Here is a 19842-nt window from a genome sequence, read left to right on the forward strand (position 1 = left end):
TTTTAAACTTATTTTAATTGCTACTAATACACAACCATCAGACCCAGCCAACATGGGTTCAGGAAAGTCCCGTCTCACTAATTTGATATCCTTCTATGATAAGATCACCCTCTTAGTAGACAAAGGGAAGGCAGTGGATGTAGTTTTTCTGGATTTTCGCAAGGTTTTTGATTTTGTCCCTCATGGTACTTCTAGACAAATTGCCTAACTGTGAGAAAAACAGGTACACAGTATGACATTTGGACTCAATTTTTGCAGGTCCCTTCCAACTGTATCCACCTTATTCTGATCTTTGTTATCAGATCAAAATATATAACCAAATTTGTGTTATTTTCATATTCAAAGTGCAATATGTACTACAACTTCTCTAGCCTGGAGCATGGCCTCATGTACTGTGTTGTAACATCTGAAGCACAATAAACTGCAACAGATGCTTGACTGAGTAGCTGAAGTGGAACCTCTTGTGGTCTCTGGAAAAATCTAACATGAAGGTACATAAAGAATACGGAGATTTTTTTGCCTTTAAGAGCGTGGTATTTTTAAAATGAAAACCAAAAATATTTGGACTACCTATCAACATATATCCAAAACTCCATGATGCATTAATCACTAAGCTCTGACCCAGCCACATCAAATCTCTACAATTCAGTTTTCAGTTCTGTTTGTGAGAAAGAACAATATACTCAGTGGAGCTGTGATCTACCCATCAAGCAGGACAGCTGAAATATGTAATTTTTGAATGGATCTACGATCTCTTAAAAGGTTTAATAATTTAAAGTAATCTGTTCCTCCAGAGAAAAGGAAAGTCATTTGTGAATAATTCAAGACTTCTGCATATATTTTAGAAGCACTGTAAATCCATAACTGAAATCAGAAATATGGTAAAACAGAGATCAAGCAAACAAAATACTTACAGGGGCTATGCTTTCCTCTTCAGATACAAGTGCAAGAGCATAGCACTTCTGACATATATCTATGATATCTAACATATTGCTGCTTGCTAAGAAGGTATCATAAGCTTTTTTAACATCAGCATAGTTTTCTGGTTCTTCCCTGTTTTCATGTGATAATCCTAGTTTGTCATGTAACAAATATTTCCAAGTTTCCATCACATCATTAAGTGATACCGTGAAATCTCCGTGGTGCTAATAGGACAGAAAAAACAATAACATGTTTTGTGTTCAGCAGAGCTTTAAGAGTTACTTTAAAACAAGATTTTATATATATATATAATTATATATATATGTATTTTCTTACAGAAAAAAATATAAACTAAATATTTGCATTTGTAATGAACAAAGTATTACTTATAATTGAAGTTCTTCCAGTGCTTTGGTCTTAGAGCTGACTTTTTGGAATATAAAGTCCTTTATCCTCATCTTTAAAATGCCTGGCATATATTTTGAACTTTACTCATAAGAAATTGATTTTCACAGGACTACTGCATAAATACAGTTAATTATTTGCAGAAATAGTGTTCATCACGGCAGGCATTTACCTTCCAAGAGCAGTAAATAATATTAACATGCCTCAAGCAGTGATCTGGGAAAACATATGCCATCTCCAAACAAAAATGAGCATTTTTCCCCCCTCCCATGGTAATAGTTTACTATAATGTTGATAGCATTGCTACACAGATCTAACAAATGCATTAAAGCAACACACACCTACTTATATCCTTATATCCCTTACTAGTATCATAAATAACATCAACTATATGACACTATCTTTGACACCAGCTTTGGGCCCACACTCCCTTACAGAATTATTAGATTACATTCCCATGCACCCATTGGCCCCCTTCCCTTCACCCTTTCCCCCCCCCCCCCCCAAATGAAAGAGAATTACAACTTGGCAGTCAATTATATGATTTAATAGCAATTAATAGAGTTAAAGTGCAAATAAAGTGGGCAAAAAATGACAAAACGTGGGTAGCACAATAACTATCAGCATATTATCAACAACTGAAGAATCTTTCCCTATTCTAGGCAAAAAATAAAATTCAAATGTATCCAAGTAACGTAAGAGGCTGGTTTCACAGCTGCAGTCCCTTCCCCTTTCCTACTCTTGAGAGAACACTCCATTGACCTTTGATAGACAGAAACAGAAAATACATCAACAGGAAGGACTAAAATCACATTTGATTTACCTATCAGTTATCTCCCCCCCGTCCCCCCCAAGGATTTACATCAAAATAAGGGCATCTGCTATAAATGCATTTGTATATAGGGGTGCATCAAATAATGATCCCTAAGCACTTCTGAGATGAGCAAACACTTAACTGTAAAGCAATAGCTTGCAGTTTTATTATGCAGAAACCTAAAGGGAAAATGTGGAAAATGCTTTCTATTAAGTCTTTAGATGGAAGAACAAAAGAGACTAAAAATAAAAGACTAAAACATAGCATTATGGACTACATACAATCTTATTTATAAAGTGGAAAACTAAAGGGCCAAAGTTGTTAGCAAAGGTGGCGTAGTCGGGGGTTACAACAACAGCAGGGCACTAGTGAAAAGCAAAAAGGTAAGAGTCACAGAAGGCAGGAACAAATAGGGCTGAAATTCAAAGTTTTAAATCAAAAATAAGTGACACATCCCTCTTATTTGAGTAAGACTGAATGATGTGTTAACTGGATTGCAGCCTACAACCTTTCAGCAAGAAGATGGGAGAGTTTAGGTAATGCTGCACTTGGGTACAGTATATAACACTACTTGTAGGATCTCTTATTTAAAGGAGATGAGTATTGTCAATGGTTAAAAACTGCAATACTAAGAAAGCCATAAAATAAGTTCAATCCCTTTAAGCAAAACTACATTCACAAAGAATTACAGTCAGAACCTGACTGTAAGTTAAAATACATAGCGAAGACTTCTACTACTCATCTGGGGGCCCTCCATCACAAGAAGGGCATAGACCTATTATAATGAGTCCAGAGGAAGGCCACAAAGACAATTAAGGGGCTGGAGCACCTCTCCTACAAAGACAGGCTATGGGAGTTGGGACTGTTCAGAAGAGAAGGCTCCACAGAGACCTTAAGGGGTCCTACAGCAAAGCTGGGGAGGGACTCTTTATCAGGGAATGTAGGGATAAGACAAGGGGGGAATGACTTTACACCAAAAGAAGGTCGATTTAGATTAGACCTTAGGAAGACATTCTTTGCTGTGAGGGTGGTGAGGCACTGGAACAGGCTGTCGAGAGAAGCTGTGGATGCCCCATCCCCAGAAATGTTCAAGGCCAGGTTGGATGGGGCTTTGGGCAACTGGGCTGGTGGGAGGTGTCCCTGCCTGCTGCAGGGGGAAGTTGGAAATAAATGGCCTTTAAGGTCTCTTCCAACCCACACCATTCTATGATATGCACTCTTTCCAATTCAGCCCCTCCAAAAATTAAAAATATATGTATAATATTATAAACACAATTCAAAGAGATTAGCAGCCGGTCAGAGAAAAAAAGTCTCATTTTAGCTTGGTACTTGTGGAAGAATTTGTTTCAAAACAAAGTAGAATTTCAATACGGCATCTAGTAAACCAAAGCCATTCCTTGCAAGACAGAGGACATGCAGAGATTAGCAAAGTTTATATTAGTGCTGCAAAAATATTTTAAATCAAAGTAAAATTGCACTCCAGATATTAACTTTCATGATCAGGTGCTCACTGTGGCAGTGTATTCTATTACTTACACAGTCAATTGTCACAAGTCCAATGTTAAATGAAAAAATAAGTGTGTGATGGTTTCCAACAAGCATACACCAGCTGACTAATATCTAAAGGAAGTTCAGAAAGTTCTGGACTTTCATTCCATGATAGACATTGCAGGTATTGTGTTTCATAGGCATAGAAACAAAATGTTATAAAGCATCTCCACTTCCTGTGCTTCTTAATAATGTAGCACATTAAGTCTCCTTGGATTCTCATTTTAGCATGTTTGAAGTCCAGTAGCAACATTCCATGCCTAAAGACACCTTTTTAGTATTTTGTAGGTATTGTGAGCTTTCTAGGGCTAACTACATAGCAAAACAGTTTCTATTTTGCCATCAAGTTGTTAAAAAACAACACACAGAACATGATGCATATTCCAGCAATATTATGCTTTCTCCTACCTTCCCTAAATTAATGGCCACTAACCACTTTTAGAACATATGCTTTCAAGACTGCTGTGTTTAACCAGCATCCCGGTGTTGTCTCTAATTCTAGTTTTTCAGGCATACTCCTAGACTGCAGTATTCCTGTCTGGCACTCTTCCTGATTTACAAGATTCTGCAATTTTGCAGTCTCCAACCCTACACTGAGCCTTTAGTGCTTGCATGTGCTCTCTTCTAAGAGGGAGGCTCCCAAACTGTGGCCTGTAAAGCACATTAAGCAATATAAAGCAACATTTTGAATGGGTTTCCTATTCCAGTGAATGTTGATAGGGCTGCACGCAGATTTAGAAACTCATCCATATCAAGAGGATATATAGAGACATAAGCATCTGATAGCTGTGACATTGAAGTCTGGCAGAAACAAAGGCAATGAACTTCCATGCCAAGATCCCAGGCTTAGAAAAACCGGTATAACTTGCACAGCTAATTGTTTGGGACTGCACAATGTTTTAGAGGGTAGTCCTCAGTACAAGAGGCACACTGACATATTGAAGAGAGTCCAGTGAAGAGCCACGAAGACGATCAAGGCACCTATCCTCTGAAGAGGGGCTGAGAGTGCCAGGACCTGGAGAAGAGAAGGCTCAGCAGGGAACCTGTCAATAAGTACAAACACCTGAACAGAGGGTGCATGGATGACAGCCAGACTCCTTGCAGTAGTGCCCCACTGACAGGAGAAGATGTAATAGGGACGAACACAGGAGGGTCCATCTGATCATCAGGAAAGACTTCTTTACTGTGACAGTCACTGAGTTCTGGCACAGGTTGTCTAGAAAGGCCATTAAATCTCCCTCCTTGGGAGGGAGAAATTTCCCTCCTTGAGACTCAAAAGGTGTCTGGACACAGTCCTGGGAAACAGTTTCTAGGTGGCCCTGCTTTTATACAGGGAAGTCCACAGGTACAGTCAACAAGACAATTACTCTCAGTTGAACTTCACCTTGAAGATTGTTACTTTTATTTCAAACTTCAGGAAAGGTGGCTCTTCTTGAAAGTTTACCTAAGTATTTTTAGGCCTATAACAACTTTTACCTAGATTGATTAGTAACTTTCACTACACACTATATACCACCAATGGCTTTATGCCTTATAGCTACAACACAAGGTACATTCAGAGGAACTCAGATTATACATTTTTTCCCCTTTTATCACAACTATTCAGTTAGCTTTTCTCATGCTGTTTGCTACCATTATACTTAGTGAAATTTAAGACTAAAAGTATAAGACTTAACTGTTTCTGGAGTTCTTCAAAGAGCTGTGACAAGACACATTGGTCAGCTGGTTAGGGAGCAATCTCTTCTTCATCCCTTGACTTACCTTGTACACACGCAAAGAACATTGTATACTTCCTAGAAGTACTGGGTACACACTCACAACTCAGATGCATAGGACTTCAACTGAGGAGTCTTAGGAAAAACAGCAGCCAAGAATGCAATGTTGCAAGCAACTTGTGCAGCCTGTACCCAGTCCATCTTACACTCATTCTTCTCATGTGATTCCAAAGCATTTCCAGAGCCCTCAGCAAAAGGATAAAAGGAGAACCTTGAGCTGAGCAGTAGGCCAAATGAATTGCTCTGGTGGGATAAGAACATCCCAAATGCTACAGTTATCTCACTCTGCTCTACAGCAAATGAGAAACATTCAGCAGAAATAAACTGAAGTTACACAAGCAAACAAAATACACTAGTATTTAAAGCTGAAGACTCAGATACATACTTAAAACACTTCTACCCTCTCATCTGTCTTGGTGTTCTTTTTCTAAGCCCTAATTTGACAAAGTGCTTAATCATTACTTTTACAGCATCTCATGGCATCAAACATTCAGATGAAACACTAAATTGACCAAAATGGTTGTTTCAAATAGGTGCCCAAGCAAGAAGTCCAGTAAGTGAACCTAGTTTAAGATGCACTCAGTACTGTGAGAAACAAAGTTGTGTTTTTGCAATAAAAGTTGTTTTTGCAGTGGAAAATCCACTAACCTTGAATATTCAAAAGAGATTGTGCAGGCATGACAGTAGCATAGCGCTGGGGAGTATGTTAAGCAGATAAGGGGAAGGTCCCACTGTCCCAAAATAAGGAAGATAGCTACGAAAAACAGAATGAGCAGTACGAAATTAGTAAAAACAAAAATCACAGGCCCTCTAGTCACAAGGGAAGGAAAAAGGAAAAGGAGAAATTAATGGTTGCTCAAATAAAATTGTACATATATGGTATAGAAGTGCATCGAGTATGTTGTGAACCTGTAGTACTCAGCCAATGAAGAAACAGGAGAAATCAGATGTTGAGTAATAGGGAATATAAGGTTATGATAAACTTTTACTGTGTGCTCCTGCTTGCAGAACACCCACCACTGCAACTGCGAATAAAATAGCTTCACAGAAGACCCTGTCTGAAAAACTTGAGATTTTTCTCACAGTACCAAGAATGCTCTGAAAGAATGCTGACCTGTTTATTGACTTCAGCCATTGACAGTTGTAACGCCATCAGCATGCAATCTGCTCCACATACAGTAGTTCTTTCTGAGTTTGAAAATAAGTGCCATTGTCTTCTGAAACATTTGATCAAGTTTAAAATCTTTTGCTGGAAATCAACCATTGTCTAGAGTAGAACACAGAGTTAAGAGAAATAAATGTGAATGTAACTACATAAGATAGGCCCACTCATGTTTTCACCTTCCATTAAGCTACACATCTGCTGTTGTTTATTGTTTCACATCAAGTCCACAGAATAAGTTCTTTCCACTAAACACATAGCGCATTAAGACTCACCTCACTAATGATAGAGCAACGATGAAGAGGCAGTGCTTATGCATGATGTCTTCACAAAGACCCCTTATTCTCCTTGTATATTTTACTAACATGAAAGAATGAAAGTTATTACAAAGAACACTCTCTTGTCTCAGCAAGGACCCAATCTGAATACACTAAAGGGTATCTTCAGTACTACCTGCTTTCACTGCTTGTCCAGTCCATATCTATTAAAACAGTTTAAAACTGGAAAGATGACATTCACTATCGTTTCCAGAAGTTATTAATAAAGACATCTCTGATTTTTATTTTTTTGTTGTTGTTACCTATACAAAGCCTTTTTTCCTTTCCTCCCATAAGTCATCATTCTCCCTATTTCCTTTGGAAATGAGTTTCAACATCAGTTTTGAGTTTGACTACTTTGTGGTTTGGTCTTTCATCTTCTTGCATTTATCAAGCCACAAGTACCTAAGACCCTTAACCTGCCTTCTTTAAACCCATTTATTTCTGAGACACAACTCCCTAGCGCTGCATACAGTACACAGTCAAGACCCCCGTCTTTTACTTTCAGAACACAAATCCAACCTTTCCCCTTATTTCATCTTGTTAACACGTAGGTCACTGCACTTATTTATGTATTGGTAATTGGTATGATCAGGAAGGGGAGAGGAGTGGGGAAAACAAGGAGACATCTTGCAACAAGCAAGACAAAGCAACAACTTACTTACCAAGATGTTTGCAGGGGAAGAGTTAGAATCACAGAATGGTTTGGGTTGGAAGGGACCTTAAAAACTATCTGTTCCCAATGCCCTGCCATGGGCAGGGTCACCTCCCACCAGCCCAGGTTGCCCAAGGCCCCATCCAGCCTGGCCTTGAACACTTCCAGGGACGGGGCATCCGCAGCTTCTCTGGGCAACCTGTGCCAGCACCTCACCACTGTCTAAGTAAAGACTTTCTTCCCAATATCTAATGTAAGGCCGCAATATTTAAGTTTTAAACTATTCCCCCTTGTCTTGTCATTACACTCCTTGATGAAGAGTCCCTCCTTATCTTTCTTGCAGCCCACCTCCAAGTAAGTTAAGTTGCTTTACTTTATCCATTTTACTTTGACACGAACAAAAACCAAGAGTCACAGCAGACAAAACTGTTGGATAGGTACAAATCAGCCTAACGCAGGCATAACAAACCCTCGATAAGGGGTTTCTGCCCCCTCACCCTCCTCGGCGGGAGAGTCTTCTGAGGAATAACACAAGTCACTGGGAGCCAGCACCCACCCTAACAGCCCCAGGAAGCCCGCAGGACAAGCCCTGGACCCTATACCCGGCATTATCAGCCGGCATTGCCACCACCGCCCGGGACCCCAAGCTCCGAGGGTCCCCAGATCCGAGGGTTCCCCGATCCCCACCACCCGGCCCCCCGGGCACGACGCGAGGCCCCAGCGGGTTGAGGCGGCCCCCGCTCACCCACCTCCGGCCCCGGGAGGCCGGGGCTGCCGGCAGGGCTCCGGGGCGAGGCGGCTAGCGGCCTTTTCCGCCCTCTCTGCCGGTTTTAATTTAAATCCTCCGCTGCCGCCCAATTAGGGAGCGCGGGCCGCTGCCCCGGAAGCACAGAGGGTGCCCCGGGGCTGGGAGGTACTGCCGGGAACCGCGGCCGTGCGGGGCCGGAGAGGTGCGTGGGGGACCCGGAGGGGGCGCAGGGGGCTCGGTGCTCCCCCCCGGACCCGAGCAGGAGCGGGGCTGGCCTGGCCGCGGTGCGCCTCGGGGTCGGGCCCGGGCCCACGCTGGTAACTTTGTGGGGCCGCACGATTGTGGGGCGGGCTCCTTTGGGGCGGCCGCTGGGCCCCCAAGGGAAGAGGAGGGAGCGGGAAGGTGAAGGGTGCGGGGAGGGGGGCTGACCCACACGGCCCGGTTGTCCTCCTGCTGCTGCCCCAAGGGATGGGGTGTGCCGCGATGGGGAGCCTTCAAGGAGGATAAAAGTTGTGTTTGGCCTTAGGAGCGTGGCGATATGTTACATGGCTAACGTACTTCTGTCAACGTGGTGGTTTGTTCTGTTGGTTAATAAATACACGCAATGAACGTGGAGAGCCTCTTTGAGTCCCGGTGATGTCCGCTTCAAACTATGGTAGCTCCCAGGCACGATGTTCAGCCTTGGAGCTGAGCCCTTCAGGTCATTAACACAGAAGAATCTGTCAAGAGTCTGAAGTTTAAAGCTATCTTTCTACGCTGCACGTGGAGAAAATTGTCATTTCTCAAAAGGTGTAAACTAATGTCAAATCTGGGATGATCCCAAAATCTGTTGTGTATCTCAGCCTACTATGTGCTAGCACAGTAGTCTGATTTTCTTGAAAAGTGCTTGAATACAGTAAAGTACTAATGTTTTGGTATACTTTTGATCCAGGTGAAAACTAACTTTTTATGGTCAAGTACAGAGGCATAGAGGCACTGTCTGCAGTTGGGTTGGCTTAAGTCATGAAACAACATTTACATATTCTGCAGAATAGTGTTTGCATGTGGAGTTTGGCGGCTCTATTCTTTGTTAGATATCTACTGTCCTTTAAAGAGGTACACCAGGGAAGAGAATTTGAAAGTAATAATACATCATTTGTTGTCATTTGGTTGAAAACAAAATTATGTATGTGACTTTTCTGGTACGTAGTTACTTAATCTCATGTCTTGATGTTAGGTTGTCATCAGTAGCACAAAATCTGCAGTTGTTACTGATGTCTATAGAAACAGTTTTGAATGTCTGTTAGTGAATTAGGTCAGTTAGGTTAGTTAATCTCTTTATTGTTGGAATTACGTGTTAAATCTATAAATAATGAGCTTAAGTTGACCTTTTGTGTCCATAAATACAGTGTTACAAGAAATCTTGATTTGTTGCGCCACAAATACTTTTTTTTTTCTTTATGCCAATACATAATGCGTGCATTTTAATACTATCCATATAGGAACGTTGACCTTCATCCTGAAGAAGACATCACTTCCACAATACTTTGACATAGTCCCCTGAAAATGAAGCAAGATTCTACTAGAAATGCTGCTTACACTGTGGACTGTGAAGATTATGTGCATGTGATAAAATTCAATCCATTTGATAGTGGAGATGCATGTTCCCTCATTGCATATGGAGGCAATAATTATGTAGTTGTTGGGACATGTAGATTTCAGGTTAGTTTTTGTTTATTTCTTTTATTAGTTGCTTCACGAAACTGACAGCACATCTTCTGACAGACTAAAATCGCTTTCCTGCTTCTTTCCTTCCACATTTTGCCAGGAAATGTTTTACTCCTTTATTGCATTAATGACTTTGGGATATTTGGTCTTCAAGGGAAAAAATGTATATATAAATACATATTGGTATTACCATCCTGCTGGTGTAAAGTTCTTTTTGAATACGCTGCAATGAAAACAGGAGTGCTCTACTGGAAGAGTAATCCCAGTTTAGTATTTCTTGCAAATGTTTGTGACTGCTACCTGGGAACTTAAGCAGGCAGCTATGGAAATATGTAACTTAACATTTGCTATATGGTGTTTTATTTTTTTTAAGTCTTTCAGCTAGCCATCAAAACAGCAAAGATTTCAAATACCTGGAATAGAAAGGAATAATTAAAATTTCTAAAGTAAGTTTAGAGACATTTCTTTCAAGGGAGGACAGTGGCAAATAATTACTTAATATACATCTGCTTTCTAGATTTTTTTTTAATTTTTTTTTACATCTCTCTCACAGACTGTTAGAAACAGTAAAATATGCTTTTTTACCTAGACATTGTTTCCAGTCATCATATCATGAAAGTTTTTTAAAAGTAAAATAGCGTTCTGTATATTTTTATACATAATGCTTTTTTTTTTTTTTAATGAGGCACTTTTTTTTTCCCTAGATGCTTGAAAATCGATAGTAGAACACTCTTATCTTTGGAATCTATTTTTACTTTTTTTTCTTGAGCTCACTTCTCTGTTACAGAGTATTATTTTCATACTTTACTATCTAATGTAGAAAACAGTATAACTGGTCTGTATTATTCCCCAAAGTCTTACTGTTGGAAATTTTCTGAAAATCGCCTAGGTTCTTCCTAGCTTCTACATTATGTGGAGTGTATACAGAGAGATTTTTTTTTCCTTAAAGCAGAATTGTGCCATAGAGAGAACATTTTGTCAAAATATCCTTCAGTTATTTTGAGGTACTATGTTGGGTGTTTTGAGAACTTTTTGGAGATCAGCTGATTCATTGAGTCCACAATCCCAGCAATTGTTTCATCTTTGCCACCATCCAGTGCCCTCGCCATTGGGAAGAATAGCCAAGGTAGTAATTTTGGTCATGTTAAATGATAAAGGGTATCTTTTTACCTCCTGCTGTTCAAAACAGGTTGTTCTGGAAGTGCTAGCATTTTTCCGTAAAGTAGAAACAACTGGGAGAGAAGATAGCCTGCACGGCCTCCTTGCTTTTGTTCCCATTATTTTGTATTTCAGTGTGTGCTTATTGTGCTGTTGTCAGTGGTTCTGGTTGTATCTATGAAGGTATTGCTTGTGCAAAGAATGGGCTCAGCATGTTCGTCTTGCAAATCTGCTTTTTGTGCAACGTAGTTTTGGTTTAGTGCCATGTTGACTTTGGTTTGAAACTGAAATAATTTCATGGATTTTTAATTACTTACATATTTCAAGTAAATATTTTATCACAGCAGATACATCTAACTTTCAACTTCATATCAATCTGACTTGTTAGAAGTCATCAACCTGTTATTCTGGATTAGCTAACTACAGTATTTCTGTAGGAAGAGGATGCAGAAATGGAAGGCATGCAATATAAGACACTACGAACGTTTCATCATGGGATCAGAGTTGATGCCATCGCATGGAGTCCAGAAACTAGACTTGATGCTTTACCTCCCCGGATAAGGTATTTAGAATAAATGACTACAATGAATCCTTGTCTCATATCTGTTTTCTCTAAGTCCTTAATATTGAACTAACTTTAATGCTTATGGCTGAAATCTAACTCTGAAGAAATTGCTGTTGAAGTCTGTGAACACCATTGGAACAACAGTTTCATTCTTAGTCATCCTTGTTTTGTTTTGTTCTGCTTCCAGAGCCCCTTACTCTTTCCTCCCCACAGTGGATTCACAGTAAATACTAGATTTTTTTCTTTTAATTGACCTGCAATCTAGTTAGTCTTTTTGTTGTATGTATCTGTATGTATCTGTATAATGCGTATGTATAATGTTTCTGTATGTATCATTGTAAGAATGAGACTATTATCGTGGCCTGCTTTGTAAAGTTACATGTGACGTTCTCCATAGTATGGGCTATGCTTAGGAGTAAGTCGGATGCTATTTGTGAGACCTGTCAAGCTGTAAGTCTAGAAAAATGGTTAATTTTTAAATATGCACTTAACACAAATTCACATGTTCTCAATTGCTTGTAAGCCTCTTCAAAACTATACTGGTTGCTTACTGCTGCATATTTTTACAGTCTTTTGTTTAAAATAAGTTGGCGACTGGTTAATAAATTAATCCTTAGGTAATTTAAAACACTGGTGATGAGGGTTCTATTTTTTCTATAAGCCACTTCCTCCAAGGTAAATTCTATGGCAGTTATGAGAGAGATTTCAGGTAATTCATAGTTGATTCAGATTTAGCTTTGTAAAATGTTTTGTATTTCTTTCCATTAAAAAGTATTCTTGGCACTTGATACACCGTATTTTGTAGGTAAGTTCCAATTATAACTCTGAATGCTTGATGCCAAAGCAGAAAAATTAGAATATACGTTTGTTTGAAAATCTGAATTTCCTTTTGCATGTCATTTTGCAGGTTTAAAATGAGGTGAAACTCGTTTGTTTGTTTGTTTGTTTGTTTGTTTTAAAAAAAAAGAAATCGGCCATTGCAGTGCTAACTGACAGAAGGGCTTTTCTTTTTCTGTTGAGTGTAGGTTTTGTACAGCAGCTTCTGATAGGAAGTTAAGGCTATTTACTTCAGACCTGCAGGACAAGAATGAATATAAGGTAAGGGTAACTAAGCTGATTTTGAGTATTTCTTTAGTCTCTAGTGGAGTCTAATTTTTAACTGACCTTCTGCCTCACTTTGCTTAATGTACAGTATGATGTAGAACACTAAAGTCTGGCAGACCCATCATCTCTAGCAAAGATCAGTGTATTGAATATACCTTTCTATCTTTAAAGTGGGCATAACTAATTATCAGCTATATTATATTTTGATTTAAAAGTGTTTATGTAACAGCCAAATTGACAAAAAGTAAGTAGAGGTTTATTTATGGTCTAAAACGTCAGAATATTTTACAGGTGAATTTGAAGTACTGTGTTGGAAAAGGTTCCTTTACATAGAGACCAGTAAAATATTAGACTCCTCTATATGGAGAGCAAACTTAATGATCTGTCTCTTTCCTTGGGGAACAGGAAAGTTGCAATGAAACTATTTCATACAGTAGAAGATTTAAAGAAAGAATATTGACTTTTGTACGTAACTGCAGAAAGTTATATAAAACATGGCCATGGGCCAGCACTTGTTTATGTCTAAAATTAAAAGAAAGGGAATGTCTCCTTCAAATACATTTTCGCTTCCTGTTCTTTCAGCGTAGTGTTCTTTAACCAGTGATGTAAGAGGTGTCAGGTCTACGAGATTTCTTTTGTTTGTAAGGCATTGTTGTCTTTGTAACTCCTACATCACTTGGGTATGTACATATTCTTCAAAAATTTAGCCTTTGAAACAATACCCCAGTCCCAATATTAATATTAATTAGATGTTCATTTGAATTTGTTTTGTTGAGGTTTCAGACAAGAACAAGCAAAGCTAATCAGTGCTGAAAAATCAGGGGAGAGGGTTCCTTCTTTAGTGCTTTGGAATATGATAATGCCTCAGTTGGTGAGAGTTGTGTATTCAATATGAAGGGGAAAAGAACTGACTTTCCTTTGTGGTTTGGCAGTATGTATTAGTGAGACAATATTTGTCATACAGAAAGTAAATTAATTGCAGATGTCACTCCTGGTCAAATAATAACGGAGTGAATAAAGCTATATATAAGTGAAAATGGACATTACTAGAAAATAAAATGTATTTCCATTTCAGAAAAGATGTTCTTTGTTACTTCATGCATGCGCCTACCTATTTTTTCCTTCCTTCATGCTTGGTCCATCACCCTGTATGGCTTTGTCAGCAAGGAAGTAGGATAACTGACACTGTTGCAAACAGCTTGGCTGGCACTTCTAGCAAAATATTTCTAGAAATTGTTAATGCTGTTTGCTTGTAAGTTGATGTGTGTCACTCCTTACCAAAGTTACCATTTTATATAATATCTGCTAGTTTTATGATATTGTAGACAAGCAGCTTTGATGGTGTGAGTTAATCTTTTAACTTTTTTAGCAGAATATAAAGTTACTTTACTAATTACGTATGTCTGTTTTAATTTGAGAAATTTATAGAATTGTCTGTAAGCACGCGGAAGAAAGAGAATAGGTAGACTCACTAATAACAGTATAGACAATGGTATGGTTAATTAGTGGAAATAATCAAACATGTTGAAGAACCTGGTACTACAGGCTCTAAATTCAGCTGTCTAGTCTCTTTTTTTTTTTTTTTTTTTTGGATTAGCAAGGGGCCTCATGGACTGTCTGCTAAAATCAGTGACAAGTCTCTTTAATTTCAGCATGGTTCAAGGCATGAATAAGTGTTTTTTCCTTATGTAATGAATACAAAAGCTTTAATTACTGGGTGTTAACAACCAACAAATTTTTGTGTTTTTGCCAAAAATTGTGAAAAAGTGACAGCTGTGATAGTTCATAGCCTTCATACTTCTTTTTGTCTCCTGTCTCTTCTCATCTGGTCTTTAGCAGAAGGTGCTCTTTTATACATTCCAGAGCAAACTTCATGTCTATACTAGCTTTCAGACTGTTGCACATTGATTTAGGGCTCCTCCCAGACTAACACTAGGAATTCTCAATGGGATATGCTGTTTTCATCAATAGGAACCCATTGCTTCCAGTGAAATAAATACATATAATAAATATTCAGTATTACAACTTCACACAAACGCATTTTTGATAACTTAAGAACTTAAACTTTTTTTAAAATACAAGTTTAAATAAGCAAGTTTATTCTAATGAAGAATTATATTAAGCTGTTTATTACTGAATTAGAATAAGATTACAAAAAACACACTTAGAATAATCATTTTGAATATACCTGATGAGATAGTTATTTTGTAGTTTACTGTCAATGCATGATCAATATTAAAACCAGAGAAGCAAAAGAGGCAACGCAGGAGCACAGTCTGCTGAATGCTGTTTTTTCAGAATGGAATTTCTGTGATGGGTTACTGTTTTTCCCAGGTCTAATAAGATTTTTTTTCTGGTATGTGACCAACACAAATGAAACTTTAAAACATGTATTTCTAATTTAGCGGACTTTATTACAGAGTAGCTTTGTCTGGGCGCCTATAAATAAATTTGAAATGCCACACTTACATTTCTATTAAGATAGCAATTATTTTTCATACAAAAAGATTCTTTGGAGAACTGGTTCTTCTACCCTTAGGACTTCTTTCTAACACAAACTGCGCTGACCCGCAGTTATAAGCTTCTACTGCAAAAATATGTCCATTATGTAACACATCTGAAAAAAAAATTATGACGAGTAGTGAGTGTAGTGATCACAGAGGATGTATTAATACAAGAGGTGTTATGACTATGTGGCCAGATGAAGCTACAATAGGTGGTTTATTTTTGACACAGCAGAATACTAAGGACCATTTGGGGCTTGTGCTATGCAAATGAGAAGTTTGGGCTTCAATTTAGCAATGAAGTTATTAGCTCTGTTTATGCCAATTTCACTACCAGAACTTAGTCTAAGAACTTCATCAAGGATATACTGAGACTGAGGAAGAAGTAAAAATTCCTGTTTTTACTGTATCAGGCTTGGCCTAATGCTTAAAATAATCAGAGAACAGCTTAAAATGTGGATTATTACCTAATAGTGAGAATCTCATTAGTGAAAAGGAATAGTGTGATATTGGGGGATTGGACTAGATGATCTTTCAAGGTCCCTTCCAATCCCTAACATTCTGTGATTCTTTGATTGGTAAAAATGTCTTTAAGAGCATGCTCCAGGCTTTTTTGTTTGTTTGTTTTTGTGTGTGTGTGTTTTTTGTTGCTTTGACAAAAAGTGGAGAAAATACTTTCTCTAGGTAGTCATCATAATTTCTTATACTTGGATGATCATTGAGCTATATACTTCTTGTGATGAAAAAAATAACACCTAACTCCCATCTAAAGTATTTGGAAATCTCTTCGGTTCGCAAATATTCTATGAGCTATGCCGAGTTAATTTTAAATAGTTTGATAAAATGGTTTCTTAGTATTAGTCAATCAAAACCTCAGAAAAACTATTTCATGAACCTAAGGTCGAATACATAATGAACACATGGAAGACTTTGATCCATTGTACAGTGCACACTTTACACATGGGGTTTTCAAGAGAGGTATAAAATGTGCAAAAAAGCTGAGGGAAGGATGTGATTACAGTCAAAATGTAATCTCTGAACATTTTGTCTTTTATATTAAATAATTAGTATGTGTTGCTTCTGGAGGGATAGACAGAGTACTCTTACTCTGTTTTCCCAGTGGAAAAACTGTCTTGATGTAATTATCAACAAGGAACTTCAAGCATACTGAGTTTTCCATTGCTTTGTCAACACAACTAATCCAAAATTTATGGGCTGGATCAAGCCCAGAACAACAAACAAAAGGTAAAATATGGTTGATGGATCTTCATGAAGTCTTCTCTTGTTCTGAGGTTTTCATTTGGAAATGAATTGTGGCTTTCTTCTCCTGCTTCAAATTTTGTTTAATAAAAAGCATATTTCATCAAAACTGTGTATGTAAAATGAGGCAGGATATTTGAATTCTGAATGCTGAAAATTTTCAAAAGACTTGCATTTCTGTCTAAATAGTTTAGCATCATCTTAGGATGTATTAGTTCTAGTAAAATCCACAAGGTTTTATTGAAATTATGGGATATAGGGGAAAAAAATAAGTTGGCTGCTGAAAATGGTTCTGTATTGAACTGATGTATTGAACATTCATAACTTTTTAGAGGGGCAGCTTCATTATTGTGCATGATTTACAGATTTAATTTTTTCTTTTTGATCAGTTGCGTAGCTCGTTCTGATGAACAAACACAGAGAACAGTATTTTGTCCTTTCAGAAAGCTGAGAAGTGGTTGTTTTCATTCAACCTGTTTTTTCCTTGCCATCTCTTCATGTCATGCCATTATCCAGTGGATATTTTTGTCTCCTTTTTGTGATACTTTGGGCAAAACAATAGCAGCCATGCCTAGTGACTTATTCAGTGGGAGTAAAGAGGATGAAACAGTAATAGATTCAACATCTACATATGGACTTCAAATAATTGACTTCAAATTTTAAGTGATTTAAGTAATTATAATTGAGATTTTTGATGTAAAGACCATAGTGAGAGAAAACACACATAAATCCTCAGATTGAACAAACTGATATTTGCTAGCTACAGATTTTCTAATGAGATCAGAGATGAGGTACTCATACCTAACAACCATGTGAATGAATTTGAATCATAGAATCATAGAATGGCCTGGGCTGGAAAGGATCTTAAAGATCATCTAGCTTCAACCGCCCCCTGCTCTGGGCAGGGTTGAAAAAGTATTTCAGCAGGGTTGAAATTCTCCAGGCTTTTGTTCAGCCTGGAGAAGAGGAGGCTCAGGGGTGACCTTATCGCTCTCTACAGTTACCTTAAAGGAGGCTGTAAAGAGGTGGGGGTTGGTCTGTTCTCCTACGTGCCTGGTGACAGGACGAGGGGGAATGGGCGAAAGTTGCGACAGGGGAGTTTTAGGTTGGATGTTAGGAAGTACTTCTTTACCGAAAGAGTTATTAAGCATTGGAACGGGCTGCCCAGGGAGGTGGTGGAGTCACCATCCCTGGAGGTCTTTAAAAGACGTTTAGATGTAGAGCTTAGCGATATGGTTTAGTGGAGTACTTAGTGTTAGGTCGGAGGTTGGACTCGATGATCTTGAGGTCTCTTCCAACCTAGAAATCTGTGATACTGTGATACTGTGAAAGTACTTCAGACTTTGACTCGGTCTGAATGAGATGAGTTTTGCCTGCTTGCTTAATGCTGAATGTGTATTTGATCTTTAATTTAGATGTTTGAAGATACTGTAAAACTTCAAAGATTACTGATGTCTGTAGATAAGTACAAAACACTTAACGGAATTGAGAAGAAAATGGTGTTGTGATTTTATGGCCAAGACAGCTGAAAAGCCTTCAGAATATGTAAAAATTATCCTTCTAACTTTTACTAAAAACTGTGATTCTGCTTCTCATTCAGAGAAGCTATGCTGCTAAGTTGGTTTTCATTATAGATAAATTATTCTCAGTACTTTGAAATAAAAATGTCGTGATTAATAAATTTCAGCTGAGGACAATTACATAGTAATAGTTCCCTTTGAAATGACTTCATGCTTTCTGATACAACTGTGAATGTTTGCTTTTGAGTGATAGTTCATATGTACATTCACACCATGGGTGCTTATATCCTATTATTTGAGAATGGATGATCTGTTACTTTCACAGTAACAGTGTGCACTATACCCAATTTTCCTTACTCTTCAGTACAAGAGTATATAAAGCAAAGAGCATAAAGTACTATGTCAGTATTCTCTCAAATGTTTAACAGAAATTGTGATTAATTGCTGTGATGTTGTGTGGCCAGCTTGATTTTCATGTGCTGTTGTTCCTCACTTTTGGTTTTCATAAAGCCTTCAGCATGCATTCTTACTTGTTTCATTGAGACTTTTTTCACTTTTTATTCTAAAGGTAGCCTTTTGGTCCTTTGCCATCTGTGGTGGATATCTGCTCTTGAGGAATTTATATATTGACTGCTTGGGAAAGGGAATATACTGGACAAGTGATTGGTTTATTGCTCCTTCAGGAAAAAAACCCTCTTGCTGCTTGCAGGAATTCCTATTAAAAACTCTTATTCAGAGATAAGAGTTACTTATGAGTAATTGGAGTTCTTTAAAATATATAGAGCATGTGTACATTCACTTCCTGCTGATTTTCCTCTTTCTTTCTGAGATGTATTATCTTCTACCTTCAAAATTCAGTGGTTGAAAAAGAATAAAAAGTTCTGGTGTGATCCACTTACCAGAGCATCAAGCTGACCTCTGTGGTAACTACAAGGAGCAGTGGGGTTCTGTTCACCTACAGTGTAAATATACACAGGCGTTAGAGGTTTTAAATATCTCCAGTTTTACTAATGAATATTTTTCCCTTCCATGTAAAAATGATAACTTTATTTTACACTCGAATCTTTCATTTAGTGGATCTATTGAATATATTGTTGACTAATGGTGGAACAGTCTGCTCAAAGTTAAAAATATTTCTTTTTTTCTGGTTGACAGACATTTGATGGCCACTCAGATTACATTAATGATCTGGTGTTTGCTCCCAAAGAAGGTCAAGAAGTTGCAAGTGTAAGTGATGATCACACTTGCAGGTATGCATTTTGCTCAAAATATCATTGAAATAATAGTTCGGCTTTTTTTGTGTGTGTATATGCTTCCTTATTTATTTTTAGTAGGTCTTCATTTTGAAAGGGAAGATTAGTCATGTGAACTGGGTTGTGGGGGGTTGTTTTGCTTTGTTTTTTTTTGTGTTTTTTCTTGTTGTTTGTGGGGTTGTTTTTTTTCAAAGCTATCTGTTTTTGAACTTACTAGATGAACAAGAAGAAAAATGTTCTGCCTTGGTATTATGGAGAAGATTATTCTGGGAGTTATTGACGTGAAATACAGTGCAGTCATTGATGATGGCCAGCACAAGTTCATGAGGGGGAATGTTTTGTTCAGCGAACTGAATTTCCTATTGTGAGAAGGTCGCTCATCTAGCTGACCAAGGAAAGCCAGTAGATGTGATGTTTTTGTATTTC

The 19842-nt window shown here is 38.1% G+C and overlaps 2 protein-coding genes across 14 annotated transcripts in view; one reads left to right on the forward strand and one right to left on the reverse strand.

Annotated features, from left to right (window-relative positions):
- PARPBP (PARP1 binding protein) overlaps positions 1 to 8487 on the reverse strand; it is a 54047-nt gene extending 45560 nt beyond the window's left edge. For 6 of the 8 annotated variants that reach the window (XM_048048805.2, XM_066997561.1, XM_048048723.2 and 3 more), the window contains exons 1-3: positions 8347 to 8487; positions 6578 to 6730; positions 915 to 1145 (exon numbers count right to left, since the gene is read on the reverse strand). In XM_048048805.2, the coding sequence (XP_047904762.2) occupies positions 915 to 1145; positions 6578 to 6727 (381 nt within the window). In that variant the 5' untranslated portion in view covers positions 6728 to 6730; positions 8347 to 8487. Of the gene's footprint in view, positions 1 to 914; positions 1146 to 6111; positions 6217 to 6577; positions 6731 to 8346 lie in introns of those variants that run through there. The other 2 variants (XM_048048867.2, XM_048048930.2) reach the window with 2 other exon arrangements.
- Positions 8404 to 19842, forward strand: part of NUP37 (nucleoporin 37) — a 33822-nt gene continuing 22383 nt past the window's right edge. For 2 of the 6 annotated variants that reach the window (XM_066997594.1, XM_066997595.1), the window contains exons 1-5: positions 8404 to 8547; positions 9827 to 10046; positions 11648 to 11772; positions 12801 to 12873; positions 19319 to 19413. In XM_066997594.1, coding sequence (XP_066853695.1) covers positions 9891 to 10046; positions 11648 to 11772; positions 12801 to 12873; positions 19319 to 19413 — 449 coding nt within the window. In that variant the 5' untranslated portion in view covers positions 8404 to 8547; positions 9827 to 9890. Of the gene's footprint in view, positions 8663 to 9826; positions 10047 to 11647; positions 11773 to 12800; positions 12874 to 19318; positions 19414 to 19842 lie in introns of all 6 variants that reach the window. The other 4 variants (XR_010831738.1, XM_066997609.1, XM_048049151.2 and 1 more) reach the window with 3 other exon arrangements.

This window comes from Anser cygnoides, chromosome 1 (genome assembly GCF_040182565.1).
Source record: "Anser cygnoides isolate HZ-2024a breed goose chromosome 1, Taihu_goose_T2T_genome, whole genome shotgun sequence".
NCBI classification, from domain to species: Eukaryota; Metazoa; Chordata; class Aves; order Anseriformes; family Anatidae; genus Anser; species Anser cygnoides.